The sequence below is a fragment of the Catharus ustulatus genome, chromosome 4, assembly GCF_009819885.2.
Source record: "Catharus ustulatus isolate bCatUst1 chromosome 4, bCatUst1.pri.v2, whole genome shotgun sequence".
Classification (NCBI taxonomy): Eukaryota; Metazoa; Chordata; class Aves; order Passeriformes; family Turdidae; genus Catharus; species Catharus ustulatus.
In genome coordinates, this window is record NC_046224.1 from 12391275 (window position 1) to 12415285 (window position 24011).

The window sequence follows — 24011 nt, forward strand, 5'->3', positions numbered from 1 at the left end:
ATTACATATGCAGAAACAGGCACATTTAATATTGGTTTAAGTGATTCTTGGTGATGCTTTGAGAACTGATTTGATGAAAAAAGCTCTTTGTAAGCATAAACTGTTTAAGAGTCAAGTTACTCTTTTATTTGTTTGCTCACTGATATGTATGCATGGCAGTAATATGCCTACAATAAGGGCAAAATAAACACCATTTTTGTAGAAAGTGTGGCTATATACATTTAGTATATTTTAAAACATAATGTTTAGACATTTCTAACATAAATTAGGTGCTTATTTCCTAAGCAAAAAGACATTTCTGAAGTGCATTCATTGTGTCTGTATTACTAAAGCTGTGTTTTAATTTATATTCTTGCCTGAGCCATAGTGGTAAAGCATGCAGTTTGATTATGGCTTGCACTTCAGAGTACTAACTTATATTTTCAGTGTACCAAAAATTAATTTTTAACACTGTAAACAACACTCGCATCCATACTAGAAACAAAAGTCACTTTGAGGTATGTCTGCTGTGACTCAATATCAGATGTGCAGTCTGTGTTGGTCAGCAAAACCTTCAGTAAATATTTATCAAGGTGACAAATTTCCAGCAATGTATTCTGAACACATCTCCTGTTGGAGATTTGATTTATATGAGCATTGATAGCCTAGATATTTCCCAAAAAGTGTTTGAACAATCTTTTCTTTCATTTTTCCAAGTTCTCTGTAGATAATTAAATATTAAGGTTGTATTATTTTTGAAAAAAAGAAATACACTGGTTTTAAACACCGTTTAAATGTGGATAGTGAGGCTGAGCTGCCTCTTGCTAAGTTTTCCAGGACTGAAGTGTGGGACTGTGGAGGAACACTCAAACACCATTAGGATATTAATAGACTGTATAGTCATTTAATTGTGATAAGCATATTTATGAGTAGTTGGGAGAAAGAAAAGTAGCATGCTCTTTGGGGAAAAGACTTGGCTATGGCATATGCATTTATTTAAAAACCAGAAGATAATAGAGTAGAAACACTGGTCAAAAAATCAAGAGCAATATTTAGAAAATTCAGTGGAAAATGAGGGAAGAGACAGAACAAGAGCATGCATGAAGTAAACAGAAAGGTGAAGAACCACAGAAGAGCAAAAGGAGAAGTTTTGTTTTGTAATGTTTTGAGAAGAGGGCTGAGATGTTTTCGTGTAGTAGATGTCTATGTATTCATAGCTGTCAATTCAATGCTATTCATTTATTATTAATATCCAATTAGAGAGCTGCACATCTCAATAAATCTTCAGTGTTATTTCTACTTATCAATAAGCATATTTGAATGGAGGAGAACAATTTCATGTACCATGGGCATTTTCAGTACCAATTTTTGTATAGAAAATAAATAACGTTTTTGGTGCCTCTATTGCAACATACAAATAAAGAAATTCTGTAAACCAGGAGGTGGGAGACAATTTATGACTGCTACTTATTGTGTGAATTTATCCCCTTTCCCTGTTTTAATGCCTTACTGTTTTCCCGATCTGCTTATTAGGTTGTTTTATGCCAGGTTTGCAAAACAGCTGAATTATAAACTTTTTTGGACTTCATATATATATATGCCGTGTATATATGCATCTGATTCTGAATTTTTAGTGAAAAAACACAGTACTGTGTTACTGCAAATGACATTGTATAAGAATTTATATTCTTATATGCTTTTGCACAAGCTGCTTTTTAATTCATATAGAACCTTCTTCCAGAATGAACTCATTTTCTTTTGTTTGAGAGCATCACCACTTGTTTCAGCATATGTTAACTGTGTCTATTGTTTCTTGTCCAGCTGTACCCCATAAAATAGGGCGGATAATTGATGGAAGTCCTGCGGATCGCTGTGCAAAACTTAAAGTTGGAGACCGGATCTTAGCTGTGAATGGCCAGTCTATTATTAACATGCCTCATGCAGATATTGTGAAGCTAATTAAAGATGCAGGTCTCAGTGTAACTCTTCGCATCATTCCTCAGGAGGGTAAGTCAATGGCCCTTAAAAACAGGAAGAAAATTTTAAGTAGCCTCCAATTAGCTTAAATTATGTCACCACTTGAAAGAGCATCTTTTGTTCTTCTTCCTCCGCTGTAACGTGCAGCACAGCAGAATTACGAGCTTAGAACCAGCTCAGATGGGATCTGAATTCTTGAAAAGGTTTCAAGTTATGAAAGGGGTATTTAAAGCAAACCTGGAGAAACCTGACAGAGAGAGAGAAAGGATGTTCAGGTCTTTTGCAAGAATTGTCTTCTACATGGAAAAGCGCTCTACAGTAGAGCCAAGTTTTGAGTTTGTTCTCTTATACCTTGCTATAAGCCAAGCCAAAGTTTGACAAAGTGATTCACAAGAGACTGCAATGTGAAGGAAGAGTTCAGATTTGGCAGTTTCCTCTATCACTATCATATATTGATATATCACTGTAAATGCACAAGGCAGGAAAGAACTGAACCCTGAATTATCTTGTTTCTAGGATCAGGATAAGGGGATAGACTCATTATTCTGGTCATTACTCCACATCTAATCAGTGAAGATCTTTTGATGTTGATTCCATGGGCTCTGGTGTTGATTTTAGGGCTTTTTTTATTTTAACAATGTGCTGCACTGCTGCACGAATTGTACCACATTAATGAGATTCTGTCTTTATATCTCAGCAACAAATACCAGTAGAGCTGGGAATGACACACAGAAAGTAATGGAATTACTTAATGATCCATGGTCCAGTTCAATGACCTTCACCTTATGCTGCTGCATCCAGCAGTGGGACAGGGAAATAATCTGACACTGGTCATAGACTGCAACTGAGGGAACTCATCTACTTTGTTAAATGAATTCAGTGAAGGGAAAAACACAAACATACACAAATTTAGAATTCACATCAATTAGCACCCATGTGATTACCGAAGGTCAGCTTTGCAAGCATCTAAAACAAGTGTGATACTTCATACAGTCCATGAAGTTTGTTTAAGCCTCTCTGGTATCCAGGTTAAATGACATCATTAATAGTTCAGTGTTAGAGATGGATACATTAAATTAGAAAGAAAGCAGAGGTGTAGCTGAGTTGTAGTACTACAAGATGTTCTCAGGTGTGAGGAATGATCTGTGCCCAAGGCACAGCTTCCCTGTGTGACTGTGTGACACTGGACACCTCATTTGCCTTCTGATACTACCTTCCCAGCTTATAAAAATTGGTAAAAAATCTAATACCTCTCTAATATACTTTCAGGTAAAAAATACCATATAAATGCAAAGCAGTTTTAGAAGCAGCTCATGATTTGGCCAGTTCATCCATAGTTATGAGAGTAATGTAGAAATGAGGGACAACATTTCCAATCTTCCTCTCTAAAAGTTGCAATACAAAAGAGACTCACAGATGGATAATGGGCAATTACAGCCTTAAGCATAGCAATTACGCAGACAAGTATTGCTTATGCCTGCATGAGGAGTGTTTTAAGTGCAAATATACAAGCTTTTTTGGACAATTAATCCTACATTGAAAATATTTTTTATAAAGTAGCCAAAATTTTATAGTAATTGTAAGCATCAGTTAGATAAGTAGAGAATATGCACCCATAGGAAAAAACTCACATGTTAAAATTTTTAAAATAAACCACATAAAAATTAAAACTAGATTCAAATGTAAAACTAGGCAAGATCTGTATCATGTGTAGCTATTGCTATTAGGGATACTCAAGCATATGTGGGTCCATTTTGTTTTTTCTGCACCGTGCCACACTGCTCTCACTCCTTCTGTTCCAAGCAGGAATAGAAAAAATGTAATATTTGCCTTTGCTGTTGATAATGCAGGAACTTCTTCAGTGCTCTGTCCTCCTGTGGGCAGACTCTCATTTATGCTTCCTAATAGGTAAATGGTGAACAGGACTGTGCTAGTGTGTTGGGAAAAATATATTTGATATGGCTCAGTACAAAATGTGTCTCCCTCCAAGTCCAGCAGGAAGCTTAAATGAAGACTGGCATCTTTTATTTATAGCAAAGCAACAAAAATCATTTTTCCTATGCTAATCTCTCTTTTTGAATTTTGTGTTGCTTGGAAAGAATGATTCTGTTTTTCTGCACTGTTCCTGTGTGAAACCTTAGTCATTTGACATAATACAATATTATGTGAAATAAAACATCAGTTTAAATGGTTAGTCATAATCTGTTGAGATTGGGTTTCCTGTTTTACTGTTCACAGTCCCCAAAAATTTTAAAATACAGGAAACTCTTGAAGACCTCAAAGATAGTAGGAGCTAATGTAAGGACAGCAGTGTTTTAGCTTTTGTGACAGGTCTATCATCCCAAACAGTGGATAAAGCAGTAAAAAACTCATTCTCTCAAAATGATTTTTTTTCCCTAAATGAAAAGTATTTCAAATATCTTGTAACTGTGCGAAGGCACGTGCAGGACAGGGAGGTGATTCAGGACAGCCAGCACAGCTTTACCAAGAATAAGTCCTGCCTGACCAACCTCGTTGCCTTCTACAATGGAGTAACTACACCAGTGGACAACAATGGTCAAGGGAAGAACTCTAGATCTCACCTATCTGGACCTCTGTAAGGCCTTTGGCATGGAACCCCACAGCATCCTTCTCTCTAAATTGGAGAGAGATGGATTAATGGGGGGACTGTTCAAAGGATGAGCAGGTTGAGAGAGGTAATTCTGCCCCTCTACTCTGCTCTCATGAGACCCAACCTGGAGATCTGAATCCAGCTGTGGGGTCCTCTGGACCTTTTGGAAGCAGTGCAAAGGGGGTCATGAAGATGATCAGAGGGCTGGAACATCTCTCCTGTGAGGAGAGGCTGAGAGAATTGGTGTTGTTCAGCCTAGAGAAGATAAGGCTCTAAGGAGACCTTATTCTGACCTTTCAGTACTCAAAAGGGGCTTATAAGAAATATAATAAATATGAGGACAGACTTTTTTCGGGGCCTGTTGTGACAGGACAAGGTATCTTATAGCTTTGAACTAAAAAAGGGTAGATTCAGACAGATGTAAAAAAGACTTTTTTCTTTTGTATGATGATGGCAATGAAACACTGGAACAAGTTGCTCAGGGAGGTGGTAGATGCCCCATCCTGGCATTGCAGTCAAAATTCAAGGCCAGGTGGGACAGGGCTCTGAACAGCTTGGTCATGTTGAAGATGTCCCTGTTCATTGCAGGGGGGTTGGACTAGCCAGTCTTTAAGTGTCATTCCAACACAAGCTATTCTATCATTCTATCATTCCATCATTCTATGACCAGTATTTCTATGGTTTTAAAGAATATATGAAACATGGAAGCAATTCGCCTTGTTCAATTGTGTTGTAGATGACAGTGTCAACCAGAATTGTAAGAGTGACCAAGATTTTGGACTCCGCAGAGTATCAAAAGGAGATCATTAGGTTCAAATGTCTTAAAATCTAATTTTAACCTGAGAGAGTAAAATAAACAAAGCATAAATTTGCAGAGGCAGTGTGTGTGACCAAAAATTATCATTGTGTACCTTTGCCCTTTATGAAATGGTGTGCTGTGACAGGTGTGTAATGTCCATCTCCCCATCCAGCAGAGCTGAACAGCCCAGCCTCGGCGCCCAGCTCGGAGAAGCAGAGCCCCATGGCCCAGCAGCACAGCCCCATGGCCCAGCAGAGTCCCCTGGCACAGCAGAGCCCCGTGGCCCAGCACAGCCCCGTGGCCCAGCCTCCACCTCCACAGCCCCTCCAGCCACAGGGCCACGAGAACAGGTTTGGCATTTTCTCAATGCTCTTCTTTTTTTTTTTCTTCCCTTGTATGTTAGTCTAGAGTCAGGAAGTTATTTTTTACGGTAGGTTTAATTTCTGATGTATCATTTACCAGCCAATTTCTCATGTGTGGTTTATGCATATATGTTAACAAATTTATCTATAATGGAAATCGGAATGGTAGGGGGACAGAAATTTGAAGATCAGCTGTTTATATAAAAAGCACACACAGGCTTGTGGGATGATACAACTTTCTGTGACCTCCAATCAGCACTATTTAGTCTTTGTATTATTTTTTAGCATGTTAAACAAGGCTGATTACACTGACTGTGTTTATGCTAATCTTCAGTAACCAGCACATGTCATCAAGATCCTCTTCCCCAAATGATGCTGCTTACAGGACTGTAACTTTTCCCTTCTGAAAATAATTGAGGTCACTTGTGATTCAGATACTACACCCTCTAATTCTCCTTGCTTAACAGATGTAGTACTTTCACTTGCCCAGAATTATTTTCTTTCAATTAGTCATACTAGGAAAATTACTTTGCCTTATATTTCATTGAGTACTTTTTCCGAAAGTGATCACCTCCTAGAAGAGATATGTTTCTTACAAAATTCAATACAAAGTTTTCGCAGAAGTCATTCAGTGCTGTTGGAAGTCATTATTAAATATCTGTTAAATTGGGAATTTTCAGATGGGACCAGCAAACTATATTAATTAAATTTCCAGAAAGTAATTCTCTAATAATTTTACTGAAAAGTGTAAGCTCTAATTGCTCATGTCACCATTTACAAATTCAGCAAAAATTACAGTGCCTCCATCTGTGAATTAAAACATCATCTTCTGATATGCAGCTGTGGCCATATATTGGGAACCTGCCTAAAGGTGACTCATTTCAGAAAAAGATCAACTATTGCTAGTTCACATAGTATTATCTTTCACTAGATTTTATAGGCTAGGTTACAGCTTGTTTGTATAGCCATGTATATTGATTCTTTACCAAAATAAGATTTTAAAACTCTTAGGAATATTAACTACTTTTTATTTCCAATATTGAGGCTCAGTATCACAGTAACCCTCGCAGTAAGTTTGTCCTCTTGTCTTTTTACAGGATCATGATACTGAGGAAAGAAAGTAAGAGGCCTGCATGTATGAATGCAGGTCTTATTAAGTGTGGCAGCAGTATATTTTAATATCGTCAGAAAACCCAAAGTTCTGATCTTTTTGTGTCTGGTTAGACATTCAGACTATTAAAACTATAGTGTAGGAAGATTAGCCATAATGTCACTGTAACTACATTAATAAAATAATGAAGTTTGGAAACATATCAGAAAATTTGAAACATTTAGATTCAGATTACCTTTTTATATATAAATCAACATAATCAAAACCAATGCTGTCCGTTTTTCAGAGTGTAATTTTTGTAATCAAAATCCCTTTCAAAGTCTGTGTCTCTGTATCTGTAGGTGTCCATGAACAGACACAGTCACTTGGTTGACTGAAAACTTCCAGTCCATTATTAAAGCAGAATTTGGAATGTCTATTTCCTGTACAGAAAAGAAATATTTCCTTTGGCACCTAGGGAAGAGTGTCAGAATATCCATTCTTGTGGACGTTTTTGTTAAAATATTACCCAAACCACTATTACAGAATTACCTTGCTAGAAGAGTTCAGGACTTACTTTGTGCCTCTTTAGCACACCACATGGCTGAGGCAGGGAATTTTGCTATAAGGAATGTTCTTTACTTCACCCTGAAGTGCCATCATGTGCTAATTTCCATGTGCTAAGGTGAATTCCCATCTGAATAAAGTGAATAACTAGTCCCTGTACCTCAGAAAGTCACAATTTCTTTCAAATTGTAGGATTCATCTCCCTGTAACTATTTACCACCTAAAGCAATATTTTACTTGTTATTAATTCCTCATAACCAAATTTATTTTCTTTTCACATTGTTTTATTCCTATGCATAACTACTGACATGACTTTACTGACATAGTTTTTGGCCAGATAGCATCATAGAGAATGTATAAGAAATAATACACACTATATTAACATGTTATATCAAAGAATACCTTTCATTAAAAAGGTAATATCTAAGACAAAGAATTTATCATTTTTTAACCTTAAGAAGCTCACAATAATATGTTTTGTCGATGGAAGGGGATAAAAACTGCACTGATGTTCCACTTATTCATAGAAACAATGATTTTGGAAAAATGCACTTTATAAACTCATTGAATTATTTTGTAGTGAGTATAGTGGGTGTTTTCACATGCAATTTCATCTTCAAAATAGGCAAAGTAAGTGGGAATCAAGATGCTTTTTCTGTTCCTGTCCCTCTGAGTCTAATCCTGATCTCACTGATTCACGCTGGAAAATTGCGTAGTATGACCTGATGGAAAATTGCTTATGCCCATGTTTCAAAAGCACTCTGTGTTTTTGCGTGCCTCGACTGTTTACCCTTGAGAGTTCTGCTTCTCTGACAAAATTTGTTCCATGCAATTTTGCAGCCAGGCAGCTTCACTCCTCAGTATTGCATGCAATGCATAGTCTAAATGGTTTGCTACTCTGAAACTAAGCCATTGTGCCTTCCTCAGCTACAGGTCAGAAGTAAAAGCCAGGCAGGATGTGAAGCCCGATATCCGGCAACCCCCATTTACAGACTACAGGCAATCCTCCACGGACTACCGGCAGCCCCCGCTGGACTACCGGCACCCCCCGGTGATGGATTACCAGCAGCCACCACCACTGGACTACAGGCAGCCCCCTCTGATGGACTACAGGCAGCACTCCCCTGACACCAGGCAGTACCCCCTGTCTGAGTACAGGCAGCCCCAGGTACACACAGAGGCACCCCTACACAGAGGGCAGCAGGGTCTGTAGGGACAGGTCATGGGGATTGCTCAGGAAGGTGCCACTGTGGAAGGAAAAGACACATTGAAGGGTTTTACTCTGAGTCAGTATTACTCTGTAGAGGAAATTGCAGTAATTTCATTACTATAAATTGCGCTGGATTGTAAGGCGCACTTCTGGGTTTTGATCACAATTTTAGTCAAAAGGGTGCGCCTTTTGACTTCCAAACCGTTAATAATATTGTATAACTGTGTGATCTGTAAATTAACATTACATTTACAATTGCATCACTGCAATGTTAAAAAAATGCAATTTTTGAGAGTTGAAATAAAAATTCTAACATAAAAAGACTTTTCATCAGCAGGGGAATTTTTTCATTCTTGGCCCATAGTCATCAAACAGTGTGTATACTAACGTCAGATTGCATTTCTACAGCATTCTTGAAAATTAAGATTTTATCTTCTCAGAATAAATAAATAAAGGAATGTGGTGATTAGAATTAAAATCCTGACTGATAAAATTAAATTTCTGTTGGCAATAGTCTGGATGAGTAGAAACTAGCCCATGCAGCTAGTTTGTTTGACATCAAGCATGGTCTGACAAATTCAAAGAGATGATGAGTATGATGAAGAGTTATGGTACCTTGGACAAGACTCCTCTGATGACAGATATTTACTGACAGTTTTGAAGGTTGAGGATTTAGCTCAAAGTTCAGACTTTGAAAAAGACCTTCCTTTCTTCTTACGTAAAGGCCGGAAAAACAGAGGTCAAAAAGTTTACAGGAGACTGTAAACTTCTGGACACTATATGCTGGAACCACAAATAGGTGGTTTGTATGTCCATATTTTCAAAATCAGACACATAAACCATATCAAGAAAAATACTGAAATTCCTAAATGGGATCCAGAGAACCCTATAAAAATATTGTGCATTTCAGCATCTAAAGAACAAATCTCTATCCCCGTTTGCACACCTTATAAGATACTTCTCAGCACCTAGAGAGATGCTTGGGTTGGCTGTTTGCCAGCATCTCCAGTTTGATTCTGTAATCAGTAGACTGCACAACCTGGGGTTGCTCTTTCTTTTCTCCTGCTGCCATGGATCTTGCACCCTTGGCTGACACTGAATCAGAATCTACATCACCATTTCCCTCCCACGCCCCTTTATGGACCTTTGCTTATATCAAGTGGATCAATACATTTTTGAAGAGATCTATTTTAAAGTTTTCTTGGATGCATACCACAATGTCCATATAATTAATTGTCTTTCATTTTGTATTTGTCTGTATAGGACTTTGATTATTTCACCGTTGATTTGGAGAAAGGAGCCAAAGGGTTTGGGTTTAGTATTCGAGGAGGAAGGGAATACAAAATGGATTTGTATGTGTTAAGGTTAGCAGAAGATGGACCAGCAATAAGAAATGGAAGGATGAGGGTGAGTAAAATGCATTGTGACTTTTTTTTCAACATTTACAGATATGTTTGGTGATAGGGTCAAGGAGAAAGCTCTTTTTTCACCTCTGAGCAGGTTTTAAAGAAATAATGGTAAATACCTCTTATAAAATAAATTCATTGCATAGGAGTTCAAGAAATTAGTTGATACATATAGTAGACCCCTGTAGTTTCTTTGAAAATAAATGTATTACTTCTGATTGATAATACCTTTTACTGTGTTATAAATGTTTGTTATTATTTTCACTCTTATCTAAGCAACTTAAAAATCTTAGACAAAGTTTGATGTTTCTTGGATAATAATAACATAATTAACATTTGGGTCTCTAATCACAAAAGCAAAGTGATCACTATATGGCATGTATTAGATAACTATGAAAGCTAAGACCTCATCTGTGTTATTTCACTAATTTAAGCAAGTCACCTTTGTGGTGTTTGCTCAATTTGTTTATTGATCTTAATCTTGCTTGTAGGGATCATGATTTTTTAAAAAGCTAACACACAGTCTTATATACAAAAAATAACCTAATCAAAAATAGATACATTTAATCTGTCCAGCTGTGATAAAGATGAAGTATAAACTCATCCAGGCCTGCCAATACTTTGCAGAGCTGTCAGTACACAAAAAGGAGAAGGAAAGAACACAGGCAAGACTACCAAGAGTCAACATTAAAAGTTGCTTATGTATCCAATTAATGCAGTCATGTTCAACCAATATTTAATTTCAAAGATGGGCATTGAAAATTGTGTTCTGTACAGTGGTAAGAACAGATTTTACAAATGTCATGGTTGTTACACTTATCCTGTTTCACAGCCTAAACAATCTGATCAGCTGAAAGAGTTTGGGAGTTTTGCTGTGCTTCAAATGACTCTAAACTTGGCCACTTGGTAGGATTACATAATTCAGTTTAGTTCCCAGTTGTATCATGGAGTGCAAGCCCCTGGCACTGGCAGCAGAAGCAGTCCCTGTGTCAGGAAAGCCAACGGGGCAGTCAGGCAGGCCACTGGCAATTGAGATACACTCCCACTGCATTTTTTGTGTGAAATGTAGGTGGTTTCATCTGCAGCTAGAACTTTAGCTTAAGAATGTCTTCTCTGGTCTTCATTCTTTATTTTAGTATTGTCATTGTCAGTTGCTCTTAATGAGAAGCCATATGCAAGATGTACATTAGTACATCTGTCATTAGTAGCTATAATGTGATTAAAGATGGAGAAAAAGCTGTGCTCTGGAATCACGTATTTGGAAACATATGGCTAAGAATACAGAAAAAATAAAAGAACACCTTTGAAGAGGGTTCATTTCAAATAATAACCTGTATTAGGTGGAAAATGAACATTAAAATCTGTGCATCATTTAAACAAACTAGTACTAAGGAATGAAATTAGACTATTCACTTTGTGAATAGCCAAAATATAGAAAGTATTTAATGTAAATATGCGGTTTTTTTCAATTGCATTAGGAAAAGTTCTGTGTGCTTTAATGAATACTGCTAATATAGTTCCTAAAGTAACTTGGTGTAATACTTTTTCATTGTATGGCCAAAACATATACTCAATTGTTACTCTGGCCAGATAGCTGTACTTAGGGTTTTTTCTCCCTTTTAAAAGCATCGTTTTTTGGAACCAGTTCTACCATGCACCCTCATCACTGAGTCTTCTCTTTTTATTCTCCTGCCTCACAGACATTTTAACCTGGTAAATGGATTTGGAACATGAAAGATTCTTATACGCAGTGACCTGTGACTGATGGACAGCTTCAAAACAAAAGTAGAAAAAATAGAAACAAAAAAATTGTCAAAAGAAATATATTACATAGGAAGGTGGCCAAAGGAAGCAGAGTTCTGAACCCACGTCTCCTTTCCTAAGTTTACATCAGCTGTTAACAATTCAGGTTTATTCACACTTGGCTGGTTGTTGCATCTCTATCTCTCATTTCACAGGTGCATCTCTACAGCAAAAAATGCAAAAATCAGGGCAGTGCTACTTGCTTTAGTTCCACTGTTGTTAAAGACACGATTCTCTGATCCTAAGCTTTCACACTGAGGTTAGCAAACCATGCTTTTGTGGTGGGATCTTATCAGAGCACTTTCCAGCTAAGATTCATTCTGATGACCTACTTGTCCCCATTATTGTTTTTCTTTCTGTTTCCTCCTGCTTGAACACTCGGCTTTAATTTAAGCTTTATAGAGAAACATTGAAGCAGATACCACAAGGTGCAGATCATGCTTATAAAAAAAAAATAATGCACATAACTCCAGCCCTATTCCCACTCATGAAACCAAAAAAAAAGAAAAATAAAACCAGATAAGTTGTTGTAAAAAACAGATCATATAATGAACATGTTACCTGTAGGGCACTTAGATGTAATGAGCAAACATATTCCACAATAACATTTTGTTTTCTATCTACGTATAGCCAGCAAAAGCCCTGATAGAGACTCATCCATATTGATACAAAGCTCCCTATTTTACAGAAATAAATAAAATAATTACCTTAAAGTAGTAGAGCTGAAACTATACTAATGGTTTTATAATTGAAGAAATGAAATCTTTAACTGAAAACAGCTTTGGGTAAGGAAATGAAAGTCTGTATGTTTACTCTATTAGTGGGCACTGCAAAACCACAGTGATGGAACGAGTCCCAACAGCTATAATCCACTTGGACATGTGTTAGAATAATCTGAGTCCACCACCACACATTCAAAAGATTCTGAGGTCTAAATTCATGTAAAAGTGTTAGGCATTACAGATGCAGACTATATGAAAGTAAAAGCTATGATTACAGGAAAATAGATGTAAATAAAGAACTGGAATGGAGCTATCTCTTGTAAAAGAAAAAAAGTAGATCCATTACTGAGGAAGGTAAGTATGGAAAGAGTACAATATGCCAATAATAGCAAAGAGAAATTAAACAAGAAAGCAATGATAAAACAAGATGAAGAAAATTACATCAAAATCAAGATACCCTTATGAAAACTTCCATTTGATCTTCAGGCTTTTATGAACTTCAGTGAGACTTGTGAGCAGACAGAGAACAGACTCACAGAACAAGCCCAAGAAGTGATGATCTTCCATTGCCCCTGCCAAAACTGTCTGGATTTGTAAATATTGATGTAAGAAGGAAAAAGATTTTATGAAGTTCATTATCACATCACCATTTCCAATCATAATCGGTTTATTATTCTGGTCTCCCCACTGGGGATGGCATGCTAGGCCATCCACACAACCATGTTATGTTTTTATTGGAAACAAATTCACCAAGGAACACCCCATTTTAGGATTACAAGATCTAAAAGAGTCTTTAATTGCACTTCATGACAGATGAAGCTTTCTACTGTGATTTTCTGCAGAATTGTTCTGGGAACTGGAAAGGTGGAAGAGCAGTGAGTTGATGTCATACGGAGTTCATCAGTTTTTCAATCCTACTGCTCTTCTACTCAGGGATCCCTTTCTGCCAGCCTAGATGGACACTGCATTAAGTCTTGAGGTTCAACAAATTTTTCCTTTAAAAGCAGTTTTAAACTTTCATAGTCTTGTTACACCTTCACATGCACTGAGACTTTATTTGAGCCCACAGACTCTGAAGAAAGCCCAAGCATATATCTTAGTTTAACTTGGATTCATCTATCACTAGACATGGGAAGGAAATGCCCAGAAGTCTACAGGACCAAGTGGTTGTTAAACTATTCTCAACCAGTGTTGGACACCCACAGCCATAAGTGCAGCCTTGTATAAAAGCGTATGTCAGGTCATACACCACAATTAACTGTGGCAAGATTTTACTGCGATTTATGGATAAGATATATGGCAGCTCCTCACAGGAGGAGGCTGTAAGGGAGAGCCTCATCACTACACTGGCATTTAATACTGACAGTGTATAGATATATAAAATGTATCTAATGTATGTAAATACTGACTTAGTTCTGACAGCTGAGCAGAGAGCAAGCTACAATGGTGAATTCTGAAAACCTATCTGCCTGTGCTCCGTAAGACAATAACAATGAAAAAAGTTCAGAGAACTATTAGTGGCTTTGTTATCAATTCCTGGACTGGCAGACATCTCAGTACCTCGGGATTCCATTTCTCAAGCAAACCTAACATCACGGAAAAACACTGAAACTAGTTGGTGATGGCAATATTAAGAATAAAGCTGCAAGGCCCAGTCTCAGAGTAGGGCAAGAACAAGGCACACACAGTGGCAGTGACAGTCAGAGTGAGTTGGATCTGTCACCAGAAATGAGGGACATAACACAGACAGCCTGGAGTACAGTCCCCACAGCCTTTGAAGATTCAGACACTACTGGAAATAATTTTACAGGTCTATTTAGATAAGGCTCATGCTAACTTGTATTTTATACTTGCCTCATGCTGAGGACAATGATTGGCAGAGTTCTGCTTGCAGATCTTTATCCCTTCCTGTCTTAGAAGGAAGGGATAAGTTCCTTACTGCTCTCAGGGGGATTGTTAAACATGGTCATAGTGTTTGCTAGACATGATATGATCAACAGATCTCTTATTTGCCTTGAATGATATCTCCAGCAGCCAGCATGTTTATTGAAACCAGCGTCAAACAAAGAGCCTGTGGCTGAGGGCTGAAAAGGTACAGAATAACATGAAATTCTAGAAGAATGAGGGTGAAATGTGCTTTTCTATAGACAGTGTACATCTGTGTCATTTTGTCACCTTGTGAGCTCCATCCTTTTTTTCACATCTTCCACAAAAGCCATGCATTTCATCTTTGACATCTTTAGTTTCATTGTCTTGTCAACTCATTTTTCTCAGTCCTCATGTACCATTTAGCCCTATCTCCAGCTTCGTCATATCTCCTTATGCTACATTATTTTTCTCATTTTATTGTATATTTCTCTTATATTTTGGCAGGACAGACATCTGAAATCGAGGCACAGCAGAATTCTAAATCTTTCACACTCTGCAGTTCTGCTTTGACTCCTCAGTCCTTTTTCCTGTTTCTTGCACTTCTGTAGTTTGCATTTCTTTTTTTGTTTCAGTCATACCCAGCTGCAGATAAAGCCAGGCACAATGGACAGGAGGCTCCTATAGTGTCAATTGTGAGCTTCTGTGCTGTTGCGTAAGAGTCCGTGCATAGAGTGCATAAATATTATGTTTAAAACTGCTGTCAAAACCCATGCATGAGCATTCAGCAACATTCAAAACTGACATTTTGGTCTTTGTATGTGTCCCAAATCATATTTGCAAGAGAGTTACAGAGCTCCTGTCCAACTCATAAGCTGATATTAGAGCCCTCTCTTGAGCCATAGGAGAAATAACTTTAAGTTCCCTCTGAAAAGTCTGGAGTCCAGGCTTCTGAGCAGTAGGGTGGCATGTAATAGCTGGCTATTGCTAGCTATGTGTCACAGAATGAGTTTGTTACCATTAAGACTCTTCAGGCTTCTCAAAGGAGCAGGTGGTGTGTAGCCATCTGGGCTCTCTAAATGCTGTGCAACTGTGGCGTTTAACAAGGTAACATAAACCTGTCTCCCTGGAATATGACATTTCCAAACATCTCAAGTCAGGGCACTGTGAAATGACTTAAGTTGTTCTGGGTTCAGTGAATAGATGGTAAGAGATGAGTTGATTAGGACCCTGCAGTGTTTGGAAAGTCTTTTATGCCATGCAAAACAGAAGTGTCTCTCTTGTTTCATCATGATAGTTTTCTTTGTTGCTAGGTGCTGCATACATTTACCTTGGTGTTCATCTAGTCACTTAATCACTGTATCCCTTTTTTGCATCCCTTGATTTTTAAGTTCTTAGTAGATCCGTCATCTGTTTCCACCAAATAAGGAATCATTCCCTTTCTGAGGCTTGGACGTAATACAGCTTCCATAGACCCTTTTTTTTTTTAAGTCCATATTGATATGTGCAAAATATCCTCATTCTTTTTTAAAGTTATTTTTCAGTTGCTATTGTCTTGCATCTCAGAGATGACCAAATCCAACAGAAATGCCTGAACTACCATATAATATTTTCTTATATTCTTATTGCACAACCAAATTTTGTACCAGAAACCACATGCATTTTCTGTAGTTTCATACATAGGAACCTTCTAACACTTGTGATTCTGGTCTCCACACATTATCGTCGTATCTCTTCAATCTGTCCAGAACAAAGTCTTAGCAGGGTTATCTCAGCTGTTTGTAGCCCTGTTGCTAAAGGAATATGGAAAATGGGTAAATATGGAAAAGCACTGATCATCAACAGGACTGATTGTTTTCTGTTAGTGACCATCAAATCAAATCAAATCAAATCTTAAAAGGAAGAATGAACAATTTCCTACTCCACAGTAAACTGAAATCCTTGAAAGCTCTTTGCTATGAAGACCCCACAATCTGCACTGACTCCTCACTTGTGTAGAGCCTCTCCAAGATTTCTTGTTAATGAAGGACAGAGCAGCTATTTGGGATGCTCTGTCAGTGATTAGCCCCACATTAAAGGTTGATTTCCTAAGTCTGCAGTGGAAAACACCTAAGGTTGCAATCAGTAAGTACAGTTAGCAAAAAGTAGCTCAGCTCAGCTTGAGGGTGATTAGAACAAAAAGCATTAAAAATAGAGTTGTCACATGGTAAAGAGAGTAGGTGACAGATACAGACATTTCTTTATCCAATCAAGAAAGCTGCAACAAGGAAATAGGAAAAATGCATTAATAGCTTGATCAGACGTGAGTTTTTACAAACATTTAAGGCAATCCCAGTGTCCAAAAATGAATTAAGGTTTTACCAGTTTAATCTTTAATTTCTGAAATAGCATGGAATGGAATGGAATCCCATTTTAGATTGAAAAGAAAGCACAAGACTGACATATTGCTGAGTGATTCATAAAAATCCTCAGGTTCTCCAGGTCGTAAGAAGCACTGAAGTCTGATGTTCAGAATATTGGAGGAAAGTGGATAATGCTGCTGGGAAGGCTCTTTGCAAGTTTACTCTAATCACAGCAAACACAAAGGTAGGAGGAGCAGTGGTAGGTCCTAAGAGGCAGAAAAGTCTTCAATGGTTTGCTGGCACATTAGGGATTAATCTGGTGAACCCCTGATGTGAGTGAGGGCTTGAGAAGGCTGTCAGAAACCCCATTAAAAGTCACTAATACTTGGGGAATGATCCCACACATCTGGGCCTGAACTACACTCCAGGAGCAGCATACAGTGCTCCACCAGCAGCAGCTTGAATAAGGTTTTGTGCACACATCTGGAAGACAAATGCCCACAGAGTGATTCATGCCAGTGAAGCAGCCCATCTTTTCTACATAAGTAGCACTTACTCTTAAAACCTGCAGCATACCTGGCTTACTTTTTGCAGTAATATAAATCTTACCTTCGTAATAAGCATTCAGTGAATGTCAACGCTGTCATTGCAATGGAATGAAAAGACAAAGATATTCTTCGTCCCATCCATTTATTCTGTGATTTGTGATCCATCTAAACAGGAAGATGTTAGCTATGCTTTCCCACCGAATTGCATGTCCCTTTGGGGTAATCTAACTCACACTCCAATTCCCTACTACATACATCACTGTCCAACCTCACTTGTAGTGAGGCTAGGTGTGATTGATCTGAATTCAGAGAATTCAACTGGGATACCCAAGCATATGATTTCGATGGCAGCCTGTGGCAAGAGGAGCTCAATGCTGGGTTAGTGTAATTGGCAGAACTCAAGGAAGAATATATTGACATGCAGACATAAAGCTGATCAACATTCTACTGTCTGCACAACAAAGAAATGCAAACTGAGGCCCTTGGGGATCCTGAATATATTTTGACAGTATAAAAGCTTAATAAATCAAAAGTGAATTAACTGTAGGTGAACTATTATTTAGCATTTCTCAAAAAATCTGTGTGCTTTTTAGAATTTGTTTGCAGAAAGGTAAGGAGAAGGAGTATTCCTCTCACACATTTAATTAACATTCTTCTTGCAAACATGTATCCAGTTTGGCACATTCAAAGCCTCCTTCTGACTCTATGCCTAGTAGCAAAATGTTTCAAGCCAGCTGTGAAAAAAAGAAACAAGTTAAAAATCTTCATAAAAATCGTTTAGTATTAAATGTTAAGACTAAAATACTTAGTTGGCAGGCAGGCATCATATTTAAATCTGGGCTTTATGGAATATTTATGAAGGTTTTCACAATTAACCCTAACTTAAAAATTAAGAATCAAATGTTAGGAAAAAAAAATAGCACAACACATGATGCTGCTCTGTTAACTAAAGCACTTTGTCCAGCAACAAGAGAGACATAGGCATCGACTTCTCTTCTGTGTTTTCCCAAACCTCCCGAGTGGAAACTGGGAGAAGTCATTTCTGAAGGTAAAAGGATAGATATTAAGCCCATTGCTATGGCCCACCGGCCTGGTATCCTCATTCCAATAAGGGTAAGTAAAGGATGCTTAGAAAAGGAATGTAGGACAAATATGAAATCATTCTTAACTGCATATAGCTTCCAAGACCCTGGCAGCCGTAAGTTTATAGGTTTTACTATTCTAGGATTCTGTGTTAGGACTGTTTTTAACCATTTATTTGAAGGTACTCTGCTTTTGACATTCCAGATATAATGTGTCAATGGATGCCAAGTCTAAGTGCCTGCACTGTTTGGAAAAAACTCCTTTTTTTTTTGTTTGTAGTTACAATAGAATAACCCTACTTCATCATTCTCCATATCATTCTTTATTCTATTGATCTGTTTCATATCCACTTTTTTCCCTCTGAACCTTACCAGTCTATTTCATCTTGCATCAGAAGGGAGCTGCTCTTTACCCGTGACCAGCCTCCTCCAAACCATTTATCATGTATCAAATTTATTTGGAGGTGGAAGCACCAGAGCATTTTGCAGTTTTCAGGATCTTGGTGCTCCTAAATGACTCAGTGATGACTTCTCCTTTATTCTTCACTTTGCCCCTAACAGTTGATATTTCCCCCTAGCAATCATCGCTGTATAACAGGTATATCCCCCCTGACAGTTTGCATTTTTGGCTGTGCTGACATTTTCAGCTCAGTGAGTTAAGCACAAGCACTGTGGGATCTGTCTTTTCAGGGGTGATGGCTGATTTAGAGTGATGGAGTAGGTAGTTTGCCACATGTACTATACGTGGTGCTTAGCACTCATCACCACTGGATTTCACATGCTGCTTTAGCACACAGGATTGTGCCATCTTTTCCTGGAGCTTTTAAGTTTACATATGACAATACTGCATGGTAATGTGCTGTCTGCAAATCCTTCTTCCCCACACCATTTGCAAGTATGCTGAGCAAAATAATCACTGTAGTAAAGTCTTTTGATTGTGAAAATTGACCACTTATTTAAAGCATTTTTTTCCTCCTAGAATTTAATCTCCTGCCTAGAAGACCCTATTCTTTTTCATCCCACAGTAGAGTGTCTATTGAAGACTTTACTATAAAAAAGCTTTCTGAAAATGTCAGTATACTAACCAGATCACATTAATCTATATAGTCATTGAGAGCACCAGTGACCTGCACTAGATCTGTGAGGAATGGCTTCCCTCTACAATAGCCACACTGACCCTTTCCCACTATATCATCATTATCCACGTGCCAGCTAAGCCTCACCATCCTTATTGCTTCCTTCCATTTGCTCAATTGAACGTGAGGCTTGCTTGGTTATTTTCCAAGACCATTCTTAAAGCCTGGTGTCACACTTGCCACTTCCCATTCCTTTGAAATTCAGTAATTTACTGATTTAAGCAGTAGATTATATTCTATAGCTGCTAGCTGAACAGCTTCATATCCAAATTCCTTTAGAACTGAGGGTAAATGTCATCTGCTTCTGGTGGTTTCTCTCTATCCATTTCATCAGTCTGTTATAAAATCTTTGCCACTGACCCTGCAGTTGGAGTCAGTTCCTCATTCAACCCTGCAGTGAGCAGACCCTCTGCAGGAGTTTGGCTGCCCTCCTCTTCAGTGAACATTGATGCAAAGTATTAATGTGTTTTCTGTAGTCTTTTCTGCCTTGTGCCCAAACTATCTTTTGAGATCTGACAGACTCCATGCCTCTAGTATGCTTGAAAATATCTTCTTAGATCTTACATTTCAGCATTTTTCCTCCTTAAAATCTTTTTGTGGTTTCATCTTTATCTTGTTGGAGTTTATGTTCTTCTCTCTTTTGCTGCATGGATGCAGCTTTGGGTGAAGGCATCTCCATGCTCAGGTTTCTCTGTAGGATCTATAAAATCAGCTTGTCAGATCTTGAATTTACTTTGCTTTTGCCTGATTAGAGGTGCCTGAGACCATAAAGAAGATACCAGAAAATTTTCTTCTTCTTTGTCATAGTCTCTATTGGTTCCCATCCCTGATTATAATGGTGAAGTACATGTTATTAATATTGCATTATGCTACAATGAGTTATCCCACCTCTGTTTTAAAGAAGTACTAGTGTATCAAATACAGTAGGACAATGCATTTTCCTTTTATCTTTAACAGCTTTATTTCACATACACATGGATTATTTTGCAGCAATGTTGTGAAAGTCATCAAGTGTACTGTAGTACCAGAAATCGACTTTGCTGCCTTTTCAGCCCTGAAAACTTGATTTTTCCCTCTTGCACTCCCCATTCTTTGCAGACAATCAGGCATGCACATTTTCCTTTTTCCAAGCTCTCTTTCTCAAATAGCACTATTGTTTCTCTCTTTCTCAGAAAAAAAGTGAAAAAGGGAAAAGAAAAAAGCTAGAGGTCCTGTTGAGGAGTGGTGTGAAGGCTTTTCTTGCTCTCCGCCATGTTCTATGTTCCCTTTCTGCCTTCTCTTGGGCAGGAGTCAAGATTGTCTCTCTGTACAAGACATACAAGACATGATATTGTAATTCCCCCGAAGAGGAATACCATGTCTCCTACTGAGACATCCAAGCTCACATATCTAAAATGCACTGGTGGGAGTCCAAGATTACCAAAACCCCATAGCTTTGCTCAGGCTATGTATTACACCTGGGATTTCCAGGCAGTGCAGATTCTCTGCTGTGAGGAAATTTGCACAGCACACATGCAGCCCATGCCTAACTCCAGGCTATTATACTAGAGCTTGACAGTACTTGAAAATTCACCAAAAATAGAAATTTTGGAGTTGCCTTTTGGTCTCCAAGTACAGACAATTTTTCAGCCTTTTGGACCAACTGACAATAACAACCACAATAAATAACATGTCAAAATGTTTCATTTGTGAAAATAGAATGCCCATATAAAAAATAATTAAATGTGATTAGTCTCTTTTCTGAGGTGTAATTATAAAATGCATTAATAAAATGTCAGATAGCAATGCCCTCCACACAAATCATTTGAGGCTGATTTTATCATTAGATTTAACACAGACTGAAAATGTGCATACACAATTAATTTAATTTCATGCAACTGGGAACCATACACCTGCTTAGCGACTGTTCCTTATGCACCAACGGAGGCAACATACACAAGGCTCTCATCCATAGTTTAAAAGCACATTCAAGCAAGGAAAAACCTCTTTACTACACTAAAGCTATATTTGTTTCCCTTCTGGTTCACCCTGTTTCTGAAACTCTATGTGTATGGTCGGCTTTTTTAACAAGACCAGTAATAATTGCTTTAAAATATGGCAAGAACAAAGGCTCTGCTGACAAACCCACATGTACTTGAGGCACTTTATTCTAATGATTTGGAGAAGCTTTACAGTTTTCTTTCTAATTAACCTATCAATAGTGATGTCACTTAAACATTCCTTAGGAATATTATCTTCTCATTATTGCCAGAAAACATGTTGCCCAATTTTATAGCTCAGTTGTTCTTACACATGGATGAAGCGTCTGGATTAACTTGAACCGAAACAGATTTTTTAAAGAAACACTTTCCATACACACAAACTACTTTCATAATTACATTTTAATCATTACTATTCAAATTTCAAAACATTAAGAGGGTGAAGCATTCAGTGTTTACTTTGTGCTTGCACATTTTAAGAATACAATAGAGGACCATTCTGCTTACCGAGTGGCATTGGGTTAGGAGGAGAACCAGTGGGTTTGCATGGGTATTTATCCCAAACAGCATGGAAAATCAGCAATGGTCATATGCTTCAGGAAGAAAGAAGCACAACACAAAATCAATGTGTATAAAATTTCCAGATTCCTAGCTGCAAAGAACACATTTCTTCAGAATAAATCCAGCTCAGGCAGCAGCCAGGCAAGCTTCCCAGGCTGTCTTGCCAACACGCTTCACCCTTAGCTACTGAGAATATCTGGAGGACATGGAGGTAGATCACTCCTGCTTTGTGGTCTTTGCTAAAGACTGCCAGGAAGGATTAAAAGCCAGAGCTGATGCCAGTTTGGGGATGCACAGCTTGCCTGTTGGGACTGGGAAGGGGTACATCCATCTGTTTCATGTGTTTAAAGAAACATGAAGAAGAAAAAGAGGTCTACTGCCTGAGGAGAATGTGGAGATGGCTGAAATATTCAGTGTTTGCTTTGTATCAGTCTCCATTGAGATATTCAGAAGAAACATAAACAAAGAGAAATTAGTATAAATCAGAATAAGGAGAAAACTGCTTAAAGCATACTTAGATTCAAGTTTGCAGAACTTGCTGATCTTCATCTATGCTCAATGACTAAGGTAAGTAAATTTATAGACTATTCATAATTATGTCTAAGAATTCGTGGAGGACAAGAAAGTTAAACTAGAGAAAGCAAAGCATATACCCTATTTTTAAAGTCAAATAAAGAAAATTTCCTTTAACTTTTGTAATTGGAAATAATCCGTGATGAGTTATCAAAAAGTTGAGAAAGTTTGCTGACATATGAATTGTGGGAAGCAAATCTTGTCACACCAGTTTAATTATCTTTTCTTACGTCTGATTTTCATTCTTATTTCTATGTGGAAAAAGGGGGAGGAGAATGTACAATCTTCCTTTCATCTTTCAACTACCTTCTATGAAATTCACATAAAAGGTTGAGGAAAAAGGCTCTAGGTGGAATCTCTTTTATTGTGGTTACTGACAAAAATTCCTCTCAAAGGCTGCTCTGAATTATTTGCTCCTTAATAGTAATTACAAGTGTGGTTCTGAGGGGTCTGGGATGAAACCAACTCAGTTCAATATTCCATTAATAATTGGAGACCTACTGATAAATAATAAAATAAAATTTGCTGATGCCAGTATGTCACTACTCATAGGGAGTTTAAAAAGTCTTTGACAAACAGACTGTTTCAAAATAAAAATTTTGGACTACAGCAATCAATCTGATAAAATTCACTAAGGTGCACAGTGCTCAGTTTAGGGCAGAGAAATCAAATACACAATGTAAAATGTGAGATAACTGCTTAGAATCCAAACTGATCATGGGTTGCAAATCTGATGTGTTACAAAAAGAAAAATAATTCATTCTGTGAACATTATTAGTAAAAGTGCAAAGAACGTTATTGTTGATCTGTTCTACCTACCACCGACCTTCATAATGTCTCCCAATTGGGCACTGAAAACAGACATGGAAGCATCCAGAAGAGAAGTGTGGAGAAATTCCATGTGGTATAAACTGCAGGAATCAACTTTTGATCCTAAAAAGAGAAATGAGGATCCCATGTAACAGACACTGATTTTATACTTGCAATTACCTCTGGCCTCATCTTCAGTATGTGGGTCTATCTAAGATCCTCTTAAAAAATCACTGGATTTTGAAAAGACAGAAATAGCTCCACAAATCTAAAAACTGACTCCACAGTAGAAAATTGAGGTAGAAAGCATATTTGAATGCCTGAACAAAGAGAAACTTACAGCAGGGTTTCCTCCCGTATCAGCCATAAGAAAATCTGAAGGGAAAGGAAGGGAAGGTTATCAAGATTTGAATGCAGAAACAAAGCAAGAATTGTACCCTACTGCCACATGGGGAACCACTCCTCAGCCAAGGTTTTCTCTTTTGTATGAATTTCCAGATATGAGTGTAAAGTCTAGTTGAAGCTGTTCTCAAGTAAGGGTGTTGACAACTTTTCCTTGTTGTTTTCTCATCTAATCAGAGCTGGGCT

The 24011-nt window shown here is 37.8% G+C and overlaps 1 protein-coding gene across 14 annotated transcripts in view; it reads left to right on the forward strand.

The window, feature by feature from the left end:
• The window catches only part of MAGI2 (membrane associated guanylate kinase, WW and PDZ domain containing 2), a 713151-nt gene that overhangs the window by 664017 nt on the left and 25123 nt on the right, over positions 1-24011 (forward strand). For 10 of the 14 annotated variants that reach the window (XM_033057437.2, XM_033057440.2, XM_033057436.2 and 7 more), the window contains 4 exons: positions 1801-1986; positions 5539-5716; positions 8313-8553; positions 9859-10002. In XM_033057437.2, the coding sequence (XP_032913328.1) occupies positions 1801-1986; positions 5539-5716; positions 8313-8553; positions 9859-10002 (749 nt within the window). The remainder of the gene's footprint in view (positions 1-1800; positions 1987-5538; positions 5717-8312; positions 8554-9858; positions 10003-24011) is intronic. The other 4 variants (XM_033057438.2, XM_033057427.2, XM_033057433.2 and 1 more) reach the window with 1 other exon arrangement.